The sequence below is a fragment of the Carassius carassius genome, chromosome 46 (assembly GCF_963082965.1).
Source record: "Carassius carassius chromosome 46, fCarCar2.1, whole genome shotgun sequence".
Classification (NCBI taxonomy): Eukaryota; Metazoa; Chordata; class Actinopteri; order Cypriniformes; family Cyprinidae; genus Carassius; species Carassius carassius.
This window is the reverse complement of record NC_081800.1, coordinates 18003820-18028389: the sequence shown is the minus strand read 5'-3', so window position 1 is coordinate 18028389 and position 24570 is coordinate 18003820. Positions and strand designations below refer to the sequence as shown.

At 36.6% G+C, this 24570-nt stretch overlaps 1 protein-coding gene across 1 annotated transcript in view; it reads right to left on the bottom strand.

Moving 5' to 3' along the window:
• pex14 (peroxisomal biogenesis factor 14) overlaps positions 1-24570 on the bottom strand; it is a 79019-nt gene that overhangs the window by 23340 nt on the left and 31109 nt on the right. The window contains exons 3-6 of the mRNA XM_059541332.1: positions 21089-21173; positions 8578-8697; positions 4658-4743; positions 1378-1480 (exon numbers count right to left, since the gene is read on the bottom strand). Coding sequence (XP_059397315.1) covers positions 1378-1480; positions 4658-4743; positions 8578-8697; positions 21089-21173 — 394 coding nt within the window. The remainder of the gene's footprint in view (positions 1-1377; positions 1481-4657; positions 4744-8577; positions 8698-21088; positions 21174-24570) is intronic.

The following is a 24570-nucleotide window of genomic DNA, read 5'->3' as shown; positions in this document are numbered from 1 at the left end:
CAAAATTCAAATGTGTACATGGTATTCAGCTAGGCTGAAAAATGCTTAACATAGCAGAAATATGTTTAGGCAGCTGGGGGAGGGATTTTTTTAACAGTACTGGGCACTTTTACTCATTACACTCAATTTAGACTGAAAATTTACAAGTGAAAATAATATTCAAAATGATTATATGAAATATATGTTTTACCGTGGCACTTCAGGAAACATTGCTTTATAAAATTAAAATGAACTTATTAAATGCATGCCACCTAGAAATACAGGACTTTCACACACCCACACATATATATATATACATATATACACACAGTTATATATTTACATTTATTTATTTAGCAGACGCTTTTATCCATAAGTCGCTTTGGATATATATATATATATATATATACACACACACACACATATATATATACATACACACACACACACACATATATACACACAAACATATATATATATAAACCAATTGCATTTCAGCATAAAACTTGTCTAACGTGTCTTAGCGAATAGCTTGAACTTGAATAGCGAATATTCTAGTCACATCTTTTTCTTTTTTTAAATAGACATTACAAATAGATTTTTTTTAAATAATAATAAAAAGGCACAGCTATATCTGAAATTATTCACAAAAAATCCCTTAGAGTTTCATGAGAATAGATTCAGTTCAAATTAAATGTGAAAGTTTAGAGGTTTAGAACAAAACCTTAACCAGACAAATATCAGAGTGTTTCTATATAAAAACTGTAATAAAATAAACTGCATCATTTATCCTGCATTGTCTTTCTTTAGAATAAATAAATAAATAAATGAACATTGCAAGAGTGAATTGTCATTTACACAGAAGGAGCCACCCAGCTGCAAGTAGAATGTGGCACTAACGAGACAAAGTTTCTTCGGGAAGTGTCCTGCTTTCATGGTTGCCGGGATGTTTAATTACACCGGCTGCGTAGTGGGTAAAGAGAGGAGGAGGAGAGAGGAGAGGCATCCCTCTCTGTCAGACTAGCTGAAATTCCTCACCTGTCCAAGGCGGGAGACACACCTGTCACCACACACTTAATCACCAGCGTGTTCGGGGCCCAACCGGAGAGCCACACCACCACGCCGAAAATTAAAATGAACTTTCTTGCCATGCAGTTAAGAAGACCAAAAAAAAAAAAAAAGGAAACGCTGTCATTCCTCTTCCCCTCATTAATATTCTGAGGTTAAGAGCTTTTCAGCGAAACGTAATTAATAGAAGCTGAGCTGACAGTAAACAAACAATTTCAAATTAAAGCAAAATGACAGGACCGTCATTTGTAAAATGTGAGCTGATTTTGGCGACAGATAAATGAAGGAAAATGTTAAGGAGGAAAAAGTGATGAAGATATTAATCTTCACCTGTCTGTGTCAGCGTGCCACTCATTTCCGCGATGTTGCTCTCGATCCGCTGCAGATGCTTCTTGTCCTCTTTGCTGCCCATAATGAGGGGAAGGATGTATTTCTGCAATTAAAAACATGGCACGCTATTAGAATTCCACTCAGGAACAGGGAAAACAGGCCAGCGGACCAGGACACGCTCTGTTGCTACACGTCAAAAAATAGACAAAGGGCTGATCTATTAGTGTTAGCGTAGTCAAACCCTCACTGAAGGCTTCTATTATTCATAAACTCTCGTGATTTAGTTTTTGAGAGCTTTACAACATGTTTGATAAGAGACTATTTTAAATAAATAATTTCTGTGAATTATTAGCAGTCATTACTCCAGTCTTCAGCATCACACGATCCTTCAGAAATTATTCTAATATGCTATTCTAATAATTCTAAAAACGGTCACAATTAGGTGTTTATCTTGAGCAAAATAAATTTACATAAAATACAACTACACATTTTTAAAACAACATAATACACCCTAATTTACTGTATATAACAGAGTTAAGACTGATTAACATCACCTTTAACTAAATATTTCCCTAAAATAAAGACTCCTTCCTTTAAAATAAATAAATCCTGATTTTGAAACTGAATGGAAGTGATTCATTTGAATGAAACATACTTGTTAAAGCTACATTTGAGAGAGGCTGGATAAAGACAGCTCGTTTTATTAAAGCTTACAGTGTATCAGTACAATATGATATTAAACGAGGATTTGGGAGAAGAAAAAAGAAGGGAAAATCCTAACAATGCTAGTGCTTGAGCTTGATTTCACAGCATCAAATTCAGTACTGTGTTTGGCAACAGCAGATAAAACATCATTATATGAATTAGGATTAATAGGCCTGCATTCATGCTGAAAAAAAAACAAGACCTTTTGTTTTTTTAATCCCTCTCAAAAGTCTTGTGGTTTCCTCACTTCATCCAGAGCAATTTGCCTCAATGGCTGACACAGAGGCCAAGAATTAAGCATCAGGGCATGGCTCTGGGTTCAACATCATTAAGTCTTTTAGCCCACAGGCTGGCTTCTCCATTTGAACATGTCACCTTCTGAGGACAATTGCTTGTCAGAGTTTAAGCCTTGTAGAACAACATCTCCAAACACTGAGAATAAGCAGCAAAGGTCAGATGGCTAGCGCTCCCAGTAGCTTCTGCCTGGTTCTCATGCCATCACCGTTTTATTTCCAAAGCACACGTCAACTTGTTTCCCCAGACAAACAAACAGCACATAGATGAGGAGATTAATATGGCATTTGGTGAATAGCTGGGTGCTGTAAAGTGTAATGTGTGTGTGCAGGCTCTCCATCTGGAAAACAGTTGGCCTTAACAGGTTTTCACAGTGGCGCAAATGTTGTTGACAACGGCATAAGTAATAAACACTTTTAAGTTGAAAAAAAATAAGAATGAGTGTCAACACCAGGGGAAGTTAATAAGAGAGCTGCTGTGAGCACTGTTTACAATGTGCTCTATAGCATAAATAAAGTGGTGGAGGAGGCCGGGGCATATGGTGGCACCGGTGAGCCATTCCTTTGACATGACAGCAGTGAGAGCTCTCGCACCAGGGAACAGCACCTCCAGCCACGGGCACACATCCTCCAAACAGCAGAGACGCAAGCGGGGGACTGGAGAACCACAAACTGTATGAGTGTGTGTGTGTGTGACCGAGGCTCAAAGAACGAAAGTGAGATACGAGCAAACAAAAGAGTTACAGAGAGTAAAAAGAAGGACATTTTTGCATTTTTAAAGAAAATGCGAGTGGCGGTTGCATGCACAAAAACATATTTAATAATGGTAAGAGTATTGTGAATGGTGGCTTCACTAACTTGGTTGTGTTTGGAGTGCTTTTTGTATGTTGCTAGAACATTTCTAGTCAAAGAAGTCTCTATTATACTGTCATCACTAATCATGCCCATTTTATTGTCTGCCAAGCAAAAATTTTATATAGCCTTTTAGTAAATTTGCTTATGTTTCATACTATCATTCAAAAGTTTAGGGTTGGTAAGACTTCTTAATGTTTTTTTTTAATGAAATTAATTGTTGTAAAATTTTTAAAAGAAGTCTCTTATGCTCACCAATGATGCACTTATTTGATCCTAAATACAGTACAGTAAAAACAGTGATTTTGTGAAATAACTAAAAACAACTAGACACTAACAACAAATAGTATTAGAAACTATTTTCAGGAAATTCATAATATTTTCTGCCCAGTATTCTTTGATTAATAGAAAGCTCCAAAGAACAACGTTTATTAGATTTTTATTGCAAGAACATCAAAGTCTTTACTGTCACTATTAATCAATCTAATGTGTCCTTGCTGAAAAAAAAAAATCATTATTAAAATGTGTATTTATTTGAGCATGGGTTATGTGTTAGTAAACTGCAAATGTAATACTTAAGGTTTATTACTAATTTAAACAAACCCTTAACTAGGATTAGGGCTTTGTTCAAATAATGATAGCAACAATGAAATAGGAATAGTAACAGTAATGACTTCCAGTTATGAGAAGGACCAGTTATGAGAATGAGTGAAAATGAAAGTTCACTCACTACTCTCTAAAAATGAGAGTTGAAGTCACATTCTCAAAACATCACTTTAAGTACTGAACAAGCTACAGTTTCAGATTGTAAAATACAGGCTCACGTCAAAGGAAAATGTGACTTTTCTGTTAAAATGACATGGGTTTGGCTCACTACATTAGTAAGAGCTGTCATGTGCGCTACTGGCTTTATAGAGCGCGTGTGCTGAGAGCAGCAGAGGGAGTGATTGCCTGGAGTAGCCGCGTACAGACGGAAGCTTAGGAAGCTAAACATACATTCCTAATCATGAGATCATGGGAGTTCCAAACAATTGTAAATGCTCTCTTAAAGGCCACTGCTTCATTTTCTTTCTCTTATAAAACACAGTAATGGAGTCCACATGCTCATGTGGGCAGTGTGGGCTTAATGTCACTGAGAAACAGGGTCTCTCCCTTACTCGCACCCATCCGTGCCCACGTACAAACCCATGTTGTGATAGTACTGGAAAGCAGCAAGAGTACTGCATATGGGGTTTTTCCGAAAGGGAAAACAAAGAAAGATCTAGGGGTTGAGATGAGCTCATTCCGATGACGATACACTGTAACCACAGTGATTTACATCATCAATGTAAAAAACACATACAAAAGTAGAAATGCTGGAAAAAGCTTGAGTTCTCAGAATAATAAACACATTTTGAGAAATAGGCTATTGGTGGCACTTAGACACTCACCCGGTAGAGATGATGGAAGCCAAAGGCCATTCCTGCCAGGATGACAGCCAGGGCACTGTAGTCTCTCCATCTGTAACCTGAGGGACCTGCAGAGATACACACAAATACAACAAGGCCATCTATTAGTCAAACCCTGGGAAAAGCTGTTGTGGGCCTTCTGGTAGATGCCATATTTAATTTGACATGTAACAAACAAAACTGTGGTGTATAGAAATTCAGTATATCAAATGGCCTAATTCTGAAATACATGAAGAATTTTTGTGCAATTCACTCTTAAAATCATTCTTGTATGATTTTTTATTTGTTTTTTGCTTAAGATGGTGCCAGTGACCTGTAGTACTGTGAATCGGTATAAAGTGCCCATTTTAATGAATCAATTCAATTCAAACACCGATTCAGTGAATTGTTTGAATCATCACTCAAAATTTTCCACAGAAGACCCCTCATATTTTTTCATATATTAAAAAAGCTTTAGCAAAAATGTAAAATATGTAAGTAAAAACTGCAGGTCATAAATGAAAAAAGTCAATATGATTATTGCTTGTGTTCATTTAATGAAAACAACTTTACTCATTTTTACCTTATTTTACGTATATATAAAACTTTTCTAATCTTGTGCTCTGCAAGTGTTTGTTCAAAATGGCTGATGAAAAAAAAAAACTGTTCATGAGTAGAAAAAAAAAATCCAAAAGCAAATTGAATATTGTAAAATGTCTGGAAAAATACAGCAGCATATATATATATATATATATATATATATATATATATATATATATATATATATATATATATATATATATATATATATATATACACACACACACAGACACACACAAACACACACACACACACACACACACACACTTTATCAGACTTGGGACTACACCACACACTGCCTGTACTTCTACCCCTTCACAGCTTTTTTGTTTATGTCAAACTACTGTTAAAAAAACTGTTGGGGGAAAAAAGTAGTGGTGCCTACAATCAATGACTAAAGTTTATAGTCTAAATAAGTCTATATGAATTGCTGCTCTTGTTCCTAGAAGGAAAGGGAAAAGAACAAATATACGAATTCTGATTACATGTGAAGTGTAAACTAGATCTGAACTTTTAGATTAAGTACCACATTACTGTAAAACAGAAATGTCATCAGCTATGACTGAGCATAACGGAAACTCCCGATTACAGTATTTGAGAGGAAAAAGTACTCTGTTCAAGGTATTTGTGATCTTGAAGAAATGGAAATGAGAACAGTTAAAAAAAAAGACTCGGTTTCGGCTCAGACCTCGCACAAGCGCTCACTAGTGGTGAGATGAGATGTGAATGTCGCAGAACAACAACGAGTACTATCAGGAAATGAAAGCCCACATCAAAGATCCCTCTTCACCCCTCACACTCATTCTCAGAGAGAGACAGTTGACCTGGCAGAAGGCAAAAAAAAAAAAGAAAACAGTTCAGAACTTCAGTTCAGAATAAAAAACAAAGAAAATGAAAACGTTTCTCTTTGGGAGCGAGACCTGTGAGAATGCTCTGCTTTAAAGGTATTTAACATGCGTCAACATTTGGAGCAGCTTGATGACCAAAAATCAAATGCTGCTGAACCACTTAAATAACAATGTAAAGAACAATTAGGTCATTGGAATTAAGAAAAAACTCAAAAGCTAAATAGATAGTCCCACCCCAAACTTACGCCATCGGTTAAGCCAATGTGCCAGGCTGGTCAGGACAATCAAACAAACAAGCAATGTTTTAAAAGTGCCTTTTCAGAGGAACAACTTAATAATGGCTTACTTACTCTTGGCATATTAAGCCTTGACATGAGAAAAAGAAGTAGTAAAAAAAAAAAAGATACACTTTAGCTTTAAGTTAGACTTTAACCAGCTTCTGAAAGCAAGAGCAGCCGTTTCAATTCACGCTGAGGCAATCTGGCAAGGCTCAGCCAACAGAAAGGAGGGAGAAATTATCATGCAAATGTTTAACGGCACACCAAACAGAGAAGTAATTAAAGCAAGCCTGGCTCTGGCAGGTCAACATGTCAGATACAAAATGCTCCATTTTGTAACATAGCGAGGTCTGCGGAACAGGTGTGTTACTGTAATTTGTTTGAATCTGCTCTACTGAATACAAATAGACAGGCTTTCTAATGGACTAGCAAAGCAGTAGTACTTTTTCATCTTTTTTATGCGTAACTGAACAAGCTGTTTTTATCTGATTTATTGTATTAGAGGTATATTAGGGAGACCCAAATAAATTATGGCATTCTTGAGGCATGAAACAAAATATGTCCTACAATTTTTAATAATTAATAGATAATAAAAAGAAAAAGCACATTTTACAGACCACTAGACTTTTCGAAACACAAATGTATAATTAGATTTTCTTTTAATAAATTATCTTATTCAACTCCTACCCCATGTGACCATGTTTAAAGTCTTGATTAAAAAAAAGCAGACATAGCAGAACATAAAAAATAAAGTTTATATATAATTTCATATATAAAGTATTCATTACTCTTTAACACAAATTGTAAGGAAATCATTAGGTAGTTTTAGTTTAGATGATTTTCTATATTTTAAGAAGAGAACAGATTACTCCAAAATAATTCTGAGGTAAATTAACTTTTATTTCCACATTTTTAACCTTTCTTCTCCTAGGAAATACTCAGAAAATCAGTGCCTTGTCACTACAGACTGAAGCTTAGTTCTGCTAAATGAAGGTGACATTCTACACCAGAAAGTACTTTAAAAACTTCTATTTAAAGAACTTCTGACAACATCACTTTTTGTATCAATGGTAAACATTACTGAAGTGTCCTTGCAGAAGCATGGTGTGCAGGACACGCATGATGGCAGCCTGGGCGATTTCAGAGTCCTTGAGCTTAGCCGGTGGAAGTGACCGATCTCCTACTTCAACTTGAGGTCCAAACAGAGGTCCTTCTTCCACATGGGTAGCCCCCTCCACCTTCCCTTTCCACTCCTGTTTTTTATTTGGTCACTTAAGGTTTAAGCATGGCATCCATTCCCCTTTTTCCAATCTCTGTTCAAATTTATTGGGTTCAGAAAAGTCCCTACTGTCCTTCTGGTACTTGAAAATAGAGATCAGAGTATCCATTACTTCGATAGAGATGGATGCAGGTGCAGACGTATTGTCCGCATGACAAGGACATCAAAGAGAGGGACCCCCTCTTTCCAACCTGACCTCTGCGAAGATCTCCTCACTCTCCCCTCATTATGCAATTTTCTCACAGCCATTCTGATATAAAACCCCCCACTCTAGTGGGGCTGAAGCCTAACTACATGGCCATCCCATCAACATTGCTTTCATTACAAAACATGAGATGGTGGGGAGTCAAGGACAGGGGGGCAATAAATGAGGGTGGAATACATCTGAAATCATTGTCATACAGGTTAAGCATTATGCGAACTTCATTCAGGATTGGTAAATCAGCAGCCGGCTTGGAGCTCATAACCCACGGAGGTAATAAAGATACAGGCTGCAGAAATGCCCTCAGTGGTACAACCAACCAGAGATCGTCGTAACCGCACGGACATCATATCGCAAGGCCGTGCCAGAATTAATTATGTGCCTACGCAAACTGGATGCTCAATGCCACTCATTTCCTTTTAAAACCACTTGTCTAAGATAATAGTTATGTTTGGACACTTATACATTTTCAGCATGATATTCCAAGGTGTTTCGAAGTGATGTACGGGTGAAAGTTTAAACAGGATTATGGGAACACAGAGGAGATTGGAGGACTCATTTAACAGTCACGCACCGTTTGGTAGAGAAAATCTACTAGTCTAAATGAGTCATGTTTAAGAAGCGCATGGGCTGCAGAAACATACATTGGGTGGGCAAGTGGAGGGGTTATAGGATAGACCACCTATCCAAGTAAAAACAATTGTGGTAATACTCACTGTATGGGGGCAGTGGAACAGGGTGAACGATGTGTGCAGGTCTGGGTACGGCAACAGTCAGTGGTTCCTCAGTACTACCGGCGCGCTCGATAGCCAGATCAACCTCCTCATCAGTCAGACCTACATGGAGAGAAGGTGGTATGACATTAAACACATCAATTGAAGATATTTACAAAACATAAAAAAAAATCAAGTAAAGTTTTACTAATTTACAAATTTTATATATACACACTCACTGGCCACTTTTAGGTACACCTTGCTAGTACCGGGTTGGACCCCCTTTTCTTGCCTTAACTGCCTTAATTCTTTGTGGCATATATTCAACAAGGTGTTGGAAACATTCCTCAGAGATTTTGCTCCATATTGACATGATAGCATCACGCAGTTGCTGCAGATTTGTCGGCTGCACATCCATGATGCGAATCTCCCGTTCCACCACATCCCAAAGCTACTCTATTGGATTGAGATCTGGTGACTGTGTGGGTCATTTGAGTAAAATAAACTTATTGTCATGTTCAATAAATCAGTCTGAGATGATTTGAGCTTTGTGACATGGTGCATTATCCTGATGGAAGTAGCCATCAGAAGATGGGTACATTGTAGTCATAAATGGATGGACATGGTCCGCAACAATAATCAGGTAGGCTGTAACGTTTCAACAATGCTCAATTGGTACTAAGGGGCCCAAAGTGTGCAAGGAAATATCCCCCACACCATTACATCACCACCACCAGCCTGAACCATTGAGATAAGGAAGGATGAATCCATGCTTTCATGTTTTTTACGCCAAATTCTGACCCTACTATCTGAATGTTGCAGCAGAAATCGAAACTTATCAGACCAGGCAACGTTTTTCCAATCTTCTATCGTCCATGTGACGAGAGGGGCGGGGCTGAGACCCATGCAAATGGAGTGAGGCCGGTGAAGTTATTGAGAATGGGTGACACCTGCGCCACTCACCAATGTAACAAAGTTCGTAGTCACGGGAAGGAGGCGGCGGAAACTGGCAAACATTCAAGCAAAACTTAAACACAATAAATAAAAATAAACACAAAATAGCGCAACAGCATCTCACGGATGACTGCCATGCACAAACAGAACCAAAACACAAAATAAAATCCAGACATTCCTCCTTTTATCCTTCCAGAGCTCCTTCATGAGACTTGAGACCGGTGAGTAGCGCAGATGTCGCACACTATTATTAACTCCACCGGCCTCGCTCCGTTCCCACGGCCCCGCCCCTCTCATCACAGTCCAATTTTGGTGAGCCTGTGCGAATTGTAACCTCTGTTTCCTGTTCTTAGCTGACAGGAGCAGCACCCTGTTTGGTCTTCTGCTGCTGTAGCCCATCTGCTTTAGGGTTTGACGTGTTGTGTGTTCAGAGATGATATTCTGCATACCTTGGATTTAACAAGTGGCTATTTGAGTTACTGTTGCCTTTCTATCATCTTTAACCAGTCTGCCCATTCTCCTCTGACATCAACAAGGCATTTCCGTCCACACATCTGCCGCTCACTGGATATTTTCTATTTTTTTTCTGACAATTTTCGGTAAACCCTAGAGAAGGTTTGGGGCGTGAAAATACCAGTAGGTCACTCACAAGATTGAAGGCACAATTCTACTGAATGAAAGTGTCTGAATTCTCCAGAAAGTACTAGAAAGACCATGCTGCAACAGTGGTGATATTAAGTGGAAGTGTGTCCTTGACTCTCTTTGCAACCTGCAAATAGATCTTAATGTTAAAACTCTTGCTAAACTGGGTTAATAGCACTATAGGCGGCAGACATATACCAGGAGAAGCAGCTTTGGAGGTCCAAAGCTCTGAGCTCCTCTCCATTACAGTCAGATCTCAAGAACAGAGCCTGTCCATTTCCTCCTGCTATATTTCCCCAGGTAGAGCTCAGCGGAACCCCAGACGGATAAAATGCATTATTTTAATTTCTTCATTGTAATGTAAATGTATTACATAATTTTGCAAATGCCAATATAATTTAATCTTCAGATCTTTTTTAATGATTTTAGTGGTGATTAAATTGCACAGAGGTCTCTGATGGAAAATGACAGGAGAGGGAAAAAAAATCTAATATTAATATTTCCCTTTGTGGAAAAAAGCTGGTTTATTTCCAGGCCTAAACAGAGCGACAATAGAGTAGACAGCAACAAGAGACCATAGAAATACTGGGAAAAGAAAGACAGAGACGGAAAAAGCCTGTTAGTCGAATGTACTTACTTTGACATTTAATGAAGGCATAAAAGCGGGAAAACATTATAGGCTTCCTCTACAATAGGCACATAAAACCAAAATGCTTTAACATCTCCATTTAGAGCCAATGGTTTAAAAAGGCTCCAGTTTCTATTAAACTGTAAGTTACACATATCAATTTAATAAATCTACTGTATCCTACAACACACATATACACTCCCTCTGACCTGTGTTTGTCCACAGTAGACTGGAGTGTGTCAAGTCTATCATTGCATATTTAGTCTCTCTCGCGCACTCTTGCTCTGTTTACTGGAGATATCCCCTTGGGCATTGACTACTCTATTCCACATGCTTTCATAAGGCACGGCTGCCTGCCAGAAAGCCAAAAGGCTGAGCTTTGCTCCAAATTGAGCTGTTTAAAGAGCAGACAGCAAGCTGTTTTTGTGCTGTAATACACACATCATAAATGTGGCAAATGCCAGTGCCACATGTGCTTAAATAGAGCAGAGAGAACTGGGAGCTTGGCAGAGGACAGGGTCTGAGCCCAATCAGCCCTGTCTGCTGGGTATGAAATCACAGTCACGCTTCATAGACTCACACTAACAACACTGCAAAACAATACAGCAGCACACAGATGCAGCAGAGGTAGGGATGCATGGTTTATCGCACCGTTTTTATTGCTGCGTTTCATGGTTTTCCAGTAAAAGTTTCAATTTATAACAGTGTGAGTTTAATTATAGCAATTCATTGGGTAAAAATTTAACCTTTTTTCAAAGAAATGTTAATGTACAATAAAAAATAAAAAAAACTTGAATATTTTTTTTTTTATGACAAAAAGATGTGAAAAAATGTAGTGGGAACAGTGCAAATATATATAGCAGCAAAAAAAAAAAAGAAAAAGAAAAAAGAAAAACTTGTTGAAAAAAATTAATTAACATGACACATTATATCAGTTTATGTCCATAACAAAAATAATTGGTGGCTAAAGCCAAAAAGTGCCCTTGAGTGGCTTTATTTTATTTCTTTGACTGTTGAATTATTGATAATAAGTGTGCTATTCTTCCTTCCTTGGTTGTTTGCTCTAATTATGTTCTTTTGCTTATATTTGAAAGACAATAAATCACAAGTCAATCACAAAAAAAACGAAAAAAAACAAAAAAAAAACAGGCACATTCGAATTATTTCTAAAGGATCATGTGACACTAAAGCTGCTGAAAATGTAGCTTTGCCATCACATAAATAAACTAGATTTTATAAAGCAATAAAATAGAAAATGATTAAATTGAAACAAAATGTTTCTGTATTTTTAATGTAATTTTAGTCAGTCTTGGTGAGCATTAGAGACTTCTTTCAAATACCACCTCATAAAAAATAAACTCTAAATCATACAAAATTTCCTCTTCCACAGCAGCAAAACGTTAAGATCCAAAATTTATGACACAGATCTCCACATATTCTCCCTTAGTTGTCAAGAATGATATTAACAAAATTTATACCATCCCAATTTTCATTAAAATGCCCATGTAGCCGGTTTTACCTCTCTTGCAGGAATCTCTAGGTCAAGGTCAAAGTTAAAAGGAGGGCAGAATCTGTGGGGGTTGAAATGGCCCTAAAAAATGTTGAATAATTTAAGGCAAATATTGGTCATCCTGTCTTGCATGGCATTCAAAGTGATCGGAAGCAGCCATGGCCATGTGCTGAGCTGGTGCAGTCAGCATGTACTGTCCAATAAGCAATAATGTGTCCCTGGACTCCCTATTCATCTGACCACACCAGACTGCATGGTGGCAGACTATTGAATTGAAAGCCCCCCTCTCATTTCCTCCCACTCACCTCGTCAAAAAGACCCTCACAGGAAGTTCACGTTTTCGTGAGTTCACATCAGAACCAAAGTGTTTTCTATTTTCTGAGGACGTACATATTTGTAACATCATTTGAATTCTTAAATAGCACACCCCGTGCAATTTCAAAGGGGTCCGGCGTGCATCCGAATAAGATGCATGTAAATTCATTAACGCGTTTGCTGTTTTTTTTTCAGGTTTTTGGACTCACTCAGCTGTTTTTTGTCTCCTCTGATGCCTTTATTACAAAGAAAATGGGATGACAAATGAAAGACCTTTGAGATCCAATTTAAAAGAAGGACAACAAGAGTGAATTTTACATATAAAAGGAAAGGGACACAAAAAGGAAACAAAATTTATTACAGCTTCCAAAACCTGTGGAATGACCCCTCGGACCTCTGTTTCAGATCGACCTGCCGGGAGATGAACTTTTTTTGGACATAAATTACATCTTATGATGACACCGTAAAAAAGAACAATAATGGAAAGCTATTCTGTATTTCATTATACTGTATTATTTGGTGCACCTGATACATGCAGAGCCTGTTTATGAGTCACCATATTAGCAGATGCTCAGTCGAAGCATTTGCTTTGACCTTGCCATTCTCATTGGGGCATGAAATTACAGTGGTGGCACTGCAATATTACAGCTATAAATACTGTAAACTGCATATCTGGGCTACGGTTTCTATTGTCTTTAAACATAAACCTGATCAGTATTTATTTAAAGGAAAACCCATTGCTCTCTTTATTATTTATGGCTCTATTTTCTGGGCTCTTATTTTCAGGATGTTTTTTTTTTCACCCTTTTATTTTTTAGAGTGATGAGGCAATCATCCATCCATAAAGTGCAGTTCTCCAATTTTACCACTTGTGAACTTCATAGAGTAAGAACAAGCTCACAGGGACAATTATAAAAATGCTTACTGAACGGCCGCTCTTTTTTTCAGCAGACCAACAAGGCTTTAACAAAATCACTTGGTGAATATTACTTCTTATAATAATACCAGATTGAACAAGAAGAAAAATACTTAAGGTCGTAAAGATGGAGGTCACTGAGAGTGTTTCTGTGAGACCTCACATGTCAAGTCCATGTCCCACAAGACTGCATGCCTTAAATAATGAGTGCTCTCATAGTGTATTCATTTATGTATTAAAAAAAGAAGGACTCTGGTAATTTTCCTGCTTTATCTCCTTCTCCTGATGACAAAGTGAAAAGCGGATGGCCTAGGTGGCGCCATGGAGTAATTTATAACCACATCAATCCCTTTGTCTTCTATGCAGGCCTTGGTCATTGCCATTCCTGTCCAAGAGGTGAGTCACATCACCTTACTTGCAAACTCTTTCCTATTAATATCAGGGATGATGAATCATTTCCTTATCCTCATGACATGAGCGGTATTACACCTGCAATTCAGCAGTGTAACTCAAGGCCCTTTAAGCATAATGAAATGACTACAAGAAAAACACTAGTGAGGTCAAAGATCCGGCCACCGAACTCAGCAGCATGTGTCGGACGTCCACACACAGGCTTATTAAATAAAATAAATTTTTCGATTAATCGATTTTTACATTTGGTCGAAGAGCCACAAATTGATCTTTTAACATATTTATTTCCATAAACGTTTAACACAAGATCTGATTAATGTGTCCTTTACACTAGATGTCACCCTCTTATTTATCTTGTATGACGTTAGAATGGAAAGCCTGTCATTCATTCAGTGCTTAACATGGTGGAGATCCTAAACAATATGCGTGATTTGCAATGCTGAGGTGAAATGCTATGATTTTCGGAATTAATGAATGAATGGAGCAGTTTTGTTTACTACACACATAACCCTACTGAAGCGTGTGTGCCACTTGCAGTGTTTCAGCCTCTGTTCCCTCACTATATGACCATATGAAGACACAAACGTCATCTCCATCTGCTCTGAGAGTTACTTCATTAGTATTTTACGTTTTAATTTGAGAAAAAAACTATGTAATATCTATGTAAAATCCATGGTTCTTAATTTTTTTTACGTTCACTGTTAATTTTTTTAAATAGTATTTGCAATAGTATTTGTATTAAATCTATATTCATTGAGTTTTAAAAAATGAATCAAATCGGGACATCTGAATCGTATTTGTGACAGCCGTATTTGTGACTGGACTAGTAGACAAGGGAAAATACAGTCTCTGTTGGAAAAACTAAGGAAAAACTGTTTTATATCCCTGGTTACTTAACTTAGAGACACTAAATTCTGTACTGCTGCCAACTAGCTGTAGTTTTTAAGATAACGACGTATCAGCGGTGTGCCGGTATTTGGTAATGCGATATACTGCGGTGATTAATATGCACCATATTGTTATCGTGGGCACTTCTAAATACCGTGAATAAATATACATAAATTATTCAGAATTTGGAATGCATTTTAAGAATAGTATTCCCATCAGCAGCTCAAAATGCACAACATCGCTGTATGCTGCTTGAAAGAGTGCATGCGCTCTGATGTAAACAAGCACGCATGAGAAGCACATGCAGGAACACGTGAGAGACCCTGAATGAAAGCACATTCACACTCTGACAGCAGATGGCGCTAAAATGCAGCCCTTACCCTGTAAACCCCGTAAATAAAGCAGCTGCTACTTTCTAAACCATATTTAAATAATTTTAAATCGCCATTCAGATTTGTGTATTCCCTATGGTGTTTATTACAGAGCCAACTACTGAAATATTTAGACTTAATAGGCTATTTATCTACAAACATTTTTTTTAATCTGACTACAAATGCCCTAGATATTGTTTGAAAGTCCTTTATTGTTCATTCACACTTTACATTATGGCTTTATTAGTTAAACTGCCAATGAAAATTATTCTGAACATTCATTAATCTTAGGTATTCCAATAGTTAAAATTGAATTAAAAATTTTTTTTTTATATTTTTCTGTATTGTTTTATTGTTTTAAATGTTTAGTTATTTTTCTTATAAGAAAAAAAAGATATGTAATCTGTTATACTGTATAATGACCACTTTTTTAAAACAAAATTTCAATACCGTGATAATACCGTATACCGTGATAAAAGCATTATCAATTAACCGCAACAGGAAAATTTGAAACCGGCATATCCCTAATCAGTGGGCACACTTAATTTTTATTGATTTCCCCCGAGTAAGAACACAATTTAATATTGAACATAAAATATAATTTATAAGAAACAATACTCTGTTGCGAATATGTGTTTGCTTAACTACATGTTGCCATGTGCATACATAACACCGTGAGGTGACGTTCACACAAAACACATTTTTGTATTCCACTGCGCTGCTTTTCCATTGTTTTTCAATATAAAGTTGTGATAAGCAGAGACCTTTGACAATTGTGCATACGTCTCGAATCCTTTGCACATGACATGGCATTTTAAAAATGTGGCACACACACACACACACACACACACACACACACAAAACCCCAGCTGATACTGATACTACTAACCCTCATGCTCAGTGTATATCTAACTGCGAAAATCAAGACAATGTGACAAAGACATAAGTGCCTGAAAACAAGCAAAGAAATGCTCATTCACAGATCTTTCTCAAAACAATAATTTAGTGAATTTTAGGTAGAATACTACACACCACAGCAATAAGGCAGTGATTACACGTAGCTTCTTTAAACTCATTTGCATAAGGACAGCGCATACATTTAACAAAGCCTAGATAATAAGTACATATACACCCACATTTGGAAAGCCCAATCAAAGAGTGATGTAATGACGTGGGGTGTGCTGGGAGAGCAGTAATTCACAATTTACACTGTAAAATGACCTGCTTAGAAACCATTAGCGCATATCTTTGAATGCTTACAGAGACCAATCACATTCCCCTTGAAAAGAGAGGGAGAGAGTAATACTGAGAGAGAGAGGGGTGGAAATCATGGAGGTATCCTTCAGCACAGATTAGACCATAACGGCATGTAAATAATATGTGTAGGAGAGATTGTTGTGTAAAGACGCTGCAACATGTAATCAGAGTGCTTCCTATTTTCCCCTTCATCAGCTGCCCGCCACTATGGCGGCTTGCTGCAGGAATCCAATTTAACTCCCCACTCCACCAGAAGATGGTATTGTTTTATTTTATAGGGGCTTGGACATTTCCCAATGTTAATATAGAGCAAAACTGGAAAATATTTACATAGACATGCCATTAAACTGCTTTATAAATTAAGACGGATGTGTATTTAGGTGTCTTTGTTTTGGGGGGAGGTGAATGACCTGAAATCTGATGTCTGATCTTTGTAACGTCCATTATGCCGCTCTCATTTACTTAAATCATGACAGACAGATCAACAACATTACCTTATAGTTATACCTCATAACAAATACCAACCAGGAACTTTATGGAAAGATTTTAATGTTGTTTGGTTAAACCTATAAAACAGAAATTACATTACAATAAAAAAGCAACCCAATATGAGGCATCTTGGGAGTCTTAGGCATAAAAGCCAAAAATAAATAAATAAATAAGCCTCATTTATAAAAAGTTTTAATCTTTTTGCCACTGTACGTAGTTAACAGCTTATGTAGTTATGATTTCTCAATGTCCTATAAAATAAAGGCAGAAAAGTAAAATAATTGTAATTTTTAAAATATATTTTTATATTATATTTTATGTAGTTAACAGCTTTTTTGATTATTAAAATGTATTTTGTGTGGATGGGGATCAATTTCTGCAACACAATATACCGCTCTTTCCTATTTTCATCCTATCAAGTGTCTCAAGCTATAAAACCAAACAATATCAAACTAAATGTAGTTATTACATAACGGCTTCAAGCCTATATTCCTCATACTGCTTTAGTTTGAGAGGATTCAACCGGGTGAGTCTATTTTTCACCCACAGTATTGATTTCTTTTAGTTTAAAAGTGACTCATTGTAATAATGCCACTTTAATAATATTAAAGATAATGCTAAATTATATCCAGTATAATCAGAGTTAAAAGGAACACATTTCTGGTTTGGGGTTGACAAAAGTGCACTTGAGGCTTACTGATAGGGCTGAGGATATACAGTATACAAGACAAAAAAACACTGGGAAAAACTGATGTAAAGCATTAATCAGTGGCAAAAGCTGTATTTGCATATGGAATGCAAAGAAAGTAGTGCAAGATAAAAACGGAGTACAAATGTTTAATGAAAAACTACAGTCTAGATTACAGACAAAACTCTTAAATGCTAAACCTACTCAAGACAAGTACATCAACAATCGCTATTGAAGAATTTGTTCTTGCATTTAGCAATTATTACAATGACCTTCGCTTAACCCTATCCCTAATTAATAGGTATTAGACATAAACCGTGAAAATTAAAGGTCACCTTCATAACCACTGATCTGTCATTTTGGCTAGCGTGTTTAAGGCACGCTTTAATATGAACGATGTTAATCAAATTAAACTTTCGAGTGAACTCCAGGAATGGCACGGAAAACACCGCAGGAACAACACACAGAGCTGTGTGTTAAAATTGCTTCTGTGAGCACAGCAGGGCACTGGGAAAATATTAAATTTCTCCTGAAATTTACCAAGGAGAAATTGGCCTAAGATTACTCAGCACTTTGCTTCTAGATTAGTCTCCCTCCTACCCTTCAGATTGCACAAGTTGCTTTCAGAGTGATACAACATTGTGACATAATTACATTGTTGAAGGTGAGGCTCAGTAGAAATGGCTCTGTGCTGACACAAGACCATTTTTCAGCACATGCAAATTTACAGACGGCTCACTTTAAAGCCTGCACTTCTTTGCCATTTGAGGGACTAGGCAAAACGAAAAACCGTTTGCATGTTGACAAAAGGTTCCTGATTGCGATCCACAATTAAAACAAAAGGGTCATTGTGACTTTAATCCAAAACCCATCCTTAACAACAGGCATTATGAACTATGTAAGCACACATCATTCCTAAATCATACTGGCTTAATTAAACCGTCTGATTGATGGTCCGATCGTCCCATAGGGAGCGTCTATTGAGAGGATATTGAATAGTTGCCTATTCCAATGTTTAGCATATTTTCATAACTATGTGACAAGCGGCAATATCGCAGCAAAGTCGTCCTCGGGGTGTTAGCAGCTGCGTCCTACCCAAAATTGCATGAGCGAGCAGAGGAAACGAAAGAAATGAAACCTGAAGCGCTGAAGATAACTCGCCGGCTGTGGTTGTAAACTGCTTTGTGTTTCAAGTTCTATCAATAACCTCTCGGTTACAGGGGTCGGTAATTAAAAGCCTTGTGACCTGGAAATAGTTTCCTCATTCAAAGATCTCCAAAGGTCCACATAAAAAAATACAACATCAAATTAGAATAGCAACAGCACAAGGCCGAGTCTTCCAGCTATAGATCTACTGATGTTCAAACACACCCTGGGGGCACATTGCCATGATAGTCCTGAGTTCACCGTGTTCCCCATTACAACCTGGTGTTGCGGTTTGGAGAGTTCAAAGTCAAACTAAATATCCATTATACACACATACAATATAGATACTTATGCACAGATATGTATGTATGAATTATAAATAGCACAAACACACTGGGGTCCAAAAGTCTGAGAAAACATGATCATCAGCATTTACATTAACTTCATCGAGTGGCATCAAAGCAATAATAATGCATTTTTTTATTCCTCAAATTGTTATGCTGATAATATAAATCAAAATAATATGTATATATTTTTTTTATTTGGAGAGAGGAAATCACTTTTTTAGGGAGCATAATGAAACAGTTGGACCCACTGAACGCTACTGACTTTTAGTTGGCCTTGGCATGGGGGGGTTGACTTATCATGAAACAGTGGCACACTGGCATATTTAATACTTTATGTACCAATAGAGCCCTTTGAGAAATCCATTTGAACCACCAAACTTGCTACAAAACACAAATACGCTCAAAACCTACAAATCTCCCAGAACTGTACAATAAGACTGTACAAACTGTACAAAACTGTAAAAACTGTACAAAAGATACAATTTCACATTCATGTTCAAAAGAACCACATTTCTTCATAAACGTACAGCATATTAGGCTGCATAACCCAGCTGTGAATTATAAATGAAGCTGATCAACTGCTAACGAGAAGTACTGACCGAGGAAAATGCTAAAGATATAGAAATGTCCTAATAGGCCACTGATGTGAACAACAGCAGCTGGCAGCTATGGATTTTGTCTCCAGTTACCTACACCAGTCATGGTGCTATTAGGCTCGCTTTCCTCTACTAGCACCATTGTAGGCCAAATCCACCTGCCTTTACGATTAATAAGTCCCGACAGAGCAAATTTCATTTTAAATAAGAGCTAAAAGGAAAAAAAATTCATGTCAGATAAGCACGGCTTTGCTATTAGACAATAGTGTGCAGAGACAGATGAGCTATTGCGTTATAAAGGACAATGCTGACCTTGCTAAACTTAAATGCGATAAAACTAATCTGACCTTTGTGAAGGACTATATTTTATCTTAAAAAATGATATGCATTTCAGTGGCGAAGTGATCGTCATTTTATGTGACTGATTTTAAAGTTTTAAGACCTGCTTGCAAAACACTCAAATAAGCCATAAATTGAGACAGATTACATTGTGCTTCTCGATTTCCATCACTGCCGGCCCCAAAGTGATTCACTAAAACATCACAATGTCATTTTCAGTGCCGGGTTTTGAAAAAAATCTTTTGAAAAAGATCATAATACAGCGTACGGATTGATTTCTATCCAGCACACACCCAGGCTGGTGATCTGATCTGAAAGGGGTTTGTGATATAGGAGGGGTAGTGGTGGGTTATGCATCAAACACACATATTGATTGATACCTGAACTGCTCTGAATTTAGAGTGAATGCATATGCATGCTCACAACACGTTACTTCTCTGGTCGATAAAACTTACCGATGCATTCCAGTGCTTTAATATTTATGATAACAGCTAAATTAAGTAAAAGCTTTAAAATGCTGGGAGGTAGCATAATTGACAATTCCATTGAAAGTGCAGGAGGGTTTGTCAATATTAATTTTCTGCATCCCAAAGAAGCGTCTCAACTGATAGGTCATTCATCCACAGAGCTGGGATCAACCTCTCGGAAGACTGATCGACCCTTGCCTGACCCTCCAGGGCATGCAACAATGGCCTTGACCTCTGACCCTTAAAAGCAAATGACCTCATCCTGTGAAAATCTTGGGCCAAATTCAAATGAACTACAAGCTGTTTCTAAAGCTGAGCTGTCTTAAAAGGGACAGTTGTTGTGTCTTTATATTATGATGTTCTTTCTTTTACACTGCAAAAATGCTTTCTTCACTAAACTGATTCCACTCATGTTTGAAATGAATAAGCTAAAGCATCCAGCAGGTTAAATTTAAGGTCAAAGTCTTGGAATTGAGCCATCTTCTGTTCATTCTGCATATAAAAATGTAATGATTTACATTAGGTTCAGGAACATATTGATGATGCTCACCTTTTTTCTTCAAGAAAGCTTTTCTGGTTACCAGGGGGCTTTGACGAACTTGCTGGTTTTGTAGAAACCTGACTGCCGTGGCAATCTGCAAAGAGAAAAAAAAAAAAAACACATCTTACATTTGCCACATGAAATGAGCTCATCAGTATAATAGAAAGTCATCAGTAAATTAACTTCACTGAAAATGAGAGTAAGACTCAGGGATTCTTGCAAGGCAGCTGAATTATTGTACATTTCCAGCTCCCCATGGTATATCATCAGCCAACAACAGGAACTTATAAAATAACCCTCCCTCTCCCAATAAGTATATGGAGCCCAGACCACCAAATCACTTTAGAGATAAATCTAGGAAATGAGTGAATCAGCAGTTATAAAATTATCCCATCAAGGTTTGCTGAACAAATGGAGTATGGAGTTTAATTTGCCATTATTCTCTTTAAGACAAACTCCTAGCCTTAAGTGATCAGGGACTGAAAAGCTATACTTAATGCTAAAGTGCACATCTGTATCTAATAACGGCACAATACCAGGCTTAAAACTTCAGCGATTCTTAAAGAAGAAAATGCATTATGATCAAATCACCTAGGCTGCAAGTTGTAATGACTGAGTGTTAATGCACTAGAAAATTAAATATCATCAGAACACGTGTAGTCGGAAGTGCAGCACCGCTCCCATCGATTCCATCACGTTTTCCTTCGAGATGCACCTTGATCTGCCACTTTAGCTTGCTTCTCCTAGAATTAAAAAAGGGTCTGCTCCTCAAACACCATTATAGCATGAATTTGAAGTGCGGGCTCTGAAGTGGTGCTTTTAAAGAACAGATAAACATGAAATAACATCTGGAGATGGGGGGAACGCACACTCAAGGAAAAGCCGAGCCGCCTCGTTATCGCACCTGTGGTCCCTGTGATTCAATTGTAAAAGTCATCCCTCTAATAGGTTGAAAGGTTTTGATTACTGTTCTTTTTCTTTAAGCGGCAAAAGATAAAAAGTGATTGAGAGCGCTGTCTGTGGTAATCCGTTTTAGGTAATGCATTGCATATACTAAAGACCTGTTTCAATCCAAAAGGATTGCATTTTGAAAACAGACTGAGAAGAATGTGTAATAGTCGGGCCAGCTGTATAATTCTGCAGTGACAAATCAAGACAGATTGAGTCGGAGACCCGGTTTTCCTTTCAAAAACACATCATATTGATTTCAGCTTAAATTTATGGGGCACAACTTTGACTTTGTTGGATGGAAGAGGAAGACGAAAAGGGGGCACTGCCGATTTAAGGAACAGCATGAGATTATGATTCCGATAATTTGAATAAGCAAGCAGGCAGGCCACATCTGTCTTCAAATATGTATACGACTGAGTCAGTGTCTGTAAAGAATGCGTCCTTAGTCACACCTGGTTTCAGAACACATCAAAGACTTTTTCCGGTAACATGAGCTTTGCAAAGTTGTTACTTAAAGTGTTACCCAAAGCGCAAGGACATTTTTGGATCTCTATATTAGTGTCAGGATTTTTTTAAAATATATATATTTATAAGGGGATATTTTTTCTTACCATCGACAACAACTCATGCTTTGTTAACCATTTTTCAAACAGTTTAATTCTGATAAGTCATTATTTCATGCCAGTAGTTTGTAAACAATTTTAATTTATTCAAATTTCAATATGCATAGTACTTTTTTACCTATAAAATCAACACCACATTTATTCAATATTTTGCACTGTGCAATAATTAAGTGTCCTAAAATGTAAAAAAAATAAATAAATATATATATATAGTACAGACCAAAAGTTTGGAAACATTACTATTTTTAATGTTTTTGAAAGAAGTTTCTTCTGCTCATCAAGCCTGCATTTATTTGATCAAAAATACAGAAAGAAAATGTAATATTGTGATATATTATTACAATTTAAAATAATTGCTTTTAAATTTATTATACTTTAAATTATCATTTATTTCTGTGATGCAAAGCTGAATTTTTAGGATCATTATCACATGATCCTTTAGAAATTATTCTAATATGATGATTCATTATCAAAGTTGGAAACAATTCTGCTGCTTAATATTTTTTCAGAACATGTGATACTTTTTTAGGATACTTTGATGAAAAAAAAAAAAAAAAAAAAAAAGAAGCTATGTTTTTAAAATATAAATATTTTGTAATAACAATATACACTACTGGTCAGTAATTTGGGATCAGTAATTTTTTTTTCTTTATTTTTTTTTAATAAAATCAATACTTTTATTCAGCAAGAATGTGTTAAATTGATAAAAAGTGATAGTAAAGAAAATATATTACTAGAATATATATTATTATTTTTTTTAGACAGCAGAACTGTTTCCAACACTCATAATAAATCAGAATATTAGAATGATTTCTAAATGATCATGTGATAGACTGGATGTTACATGTGATACTGAAGGCTGGAGAAATGATGCTGAAAATTCAGCTTTGCATCACAGGAATAAATTATTTTTTAAAGTATATTCAAATAGAAAACTATTATTTTAAGTTGTAATAATATTTCATAATATTACTGTTTTTTTCTGTATTTTTGATCAAATAAATGCAGGCTTGATGAGCAGAAGAAACTTCTTTCAAAAACATTAAAAATAGTAATGTTTCCAAACTTTTGGTCTGTACTGTATATATATATATATATATATATATATATATAATAAAATATATATCTAATAAAATATATCATAAAAAAAAAAAAGTAGTAATCCTACTTTTGCCCCTTAATTTTCACTTTCAGTGTTCATTTTTTCATTTTCAGTGCTATTTGTGCCACAGGAACCTAAAATTTCTGACCGTGCTGTATATTTAAGCTTAAGGCATAGTTAATTTAGTCACCTGGAAACCTAATGACAAGAAAGTTCTGGGAAGTCTTTAAACAGGAATCACAAGTTAAAATTAGCATTTGAATGGGTGAGGTTTTTGTGTTGTTGTAGAATGAGACAATAAGTGTCTTTTACAATCCAGAAACACTCTTTCCCCGCTCTATAAACACCACGTAAACTGCATAAACCATCAATTTCTTTATTCACTGCACAAAAACAAATGTCAGGCACATTACGCGTACAGTAAATCACATTTTACAGGAAAAGAAAATTCTCAATTGAGTCAACGCCAGTGAAAATACAAGCGCTGGGATGTTTCATTTAAGATAATATAGACAAAGGGATCAAAATAGCGGCTCCTTGACTTGAAATATGACTCTTTTTTGTGATTGAGACTAGCTTTTACTTGGATGGAAGGGGCACGGCATTCTTGTAAACACTTCTCTAAAAGATGGGATCAAACTGGGATAATAAATGAGGGCGATGTCCATTTATTTTTCAAAAGTGTTACGTCTGTTCTTCAGGGAGAAGAAAAGTGCTTTTCTTTGCAGATGACACGGCTGCTTTATGCAAGTTCCACCCAGACATCTCAATCAATTATAACCACATTGCACAGATTTTAGTCTTGTCTACTTATT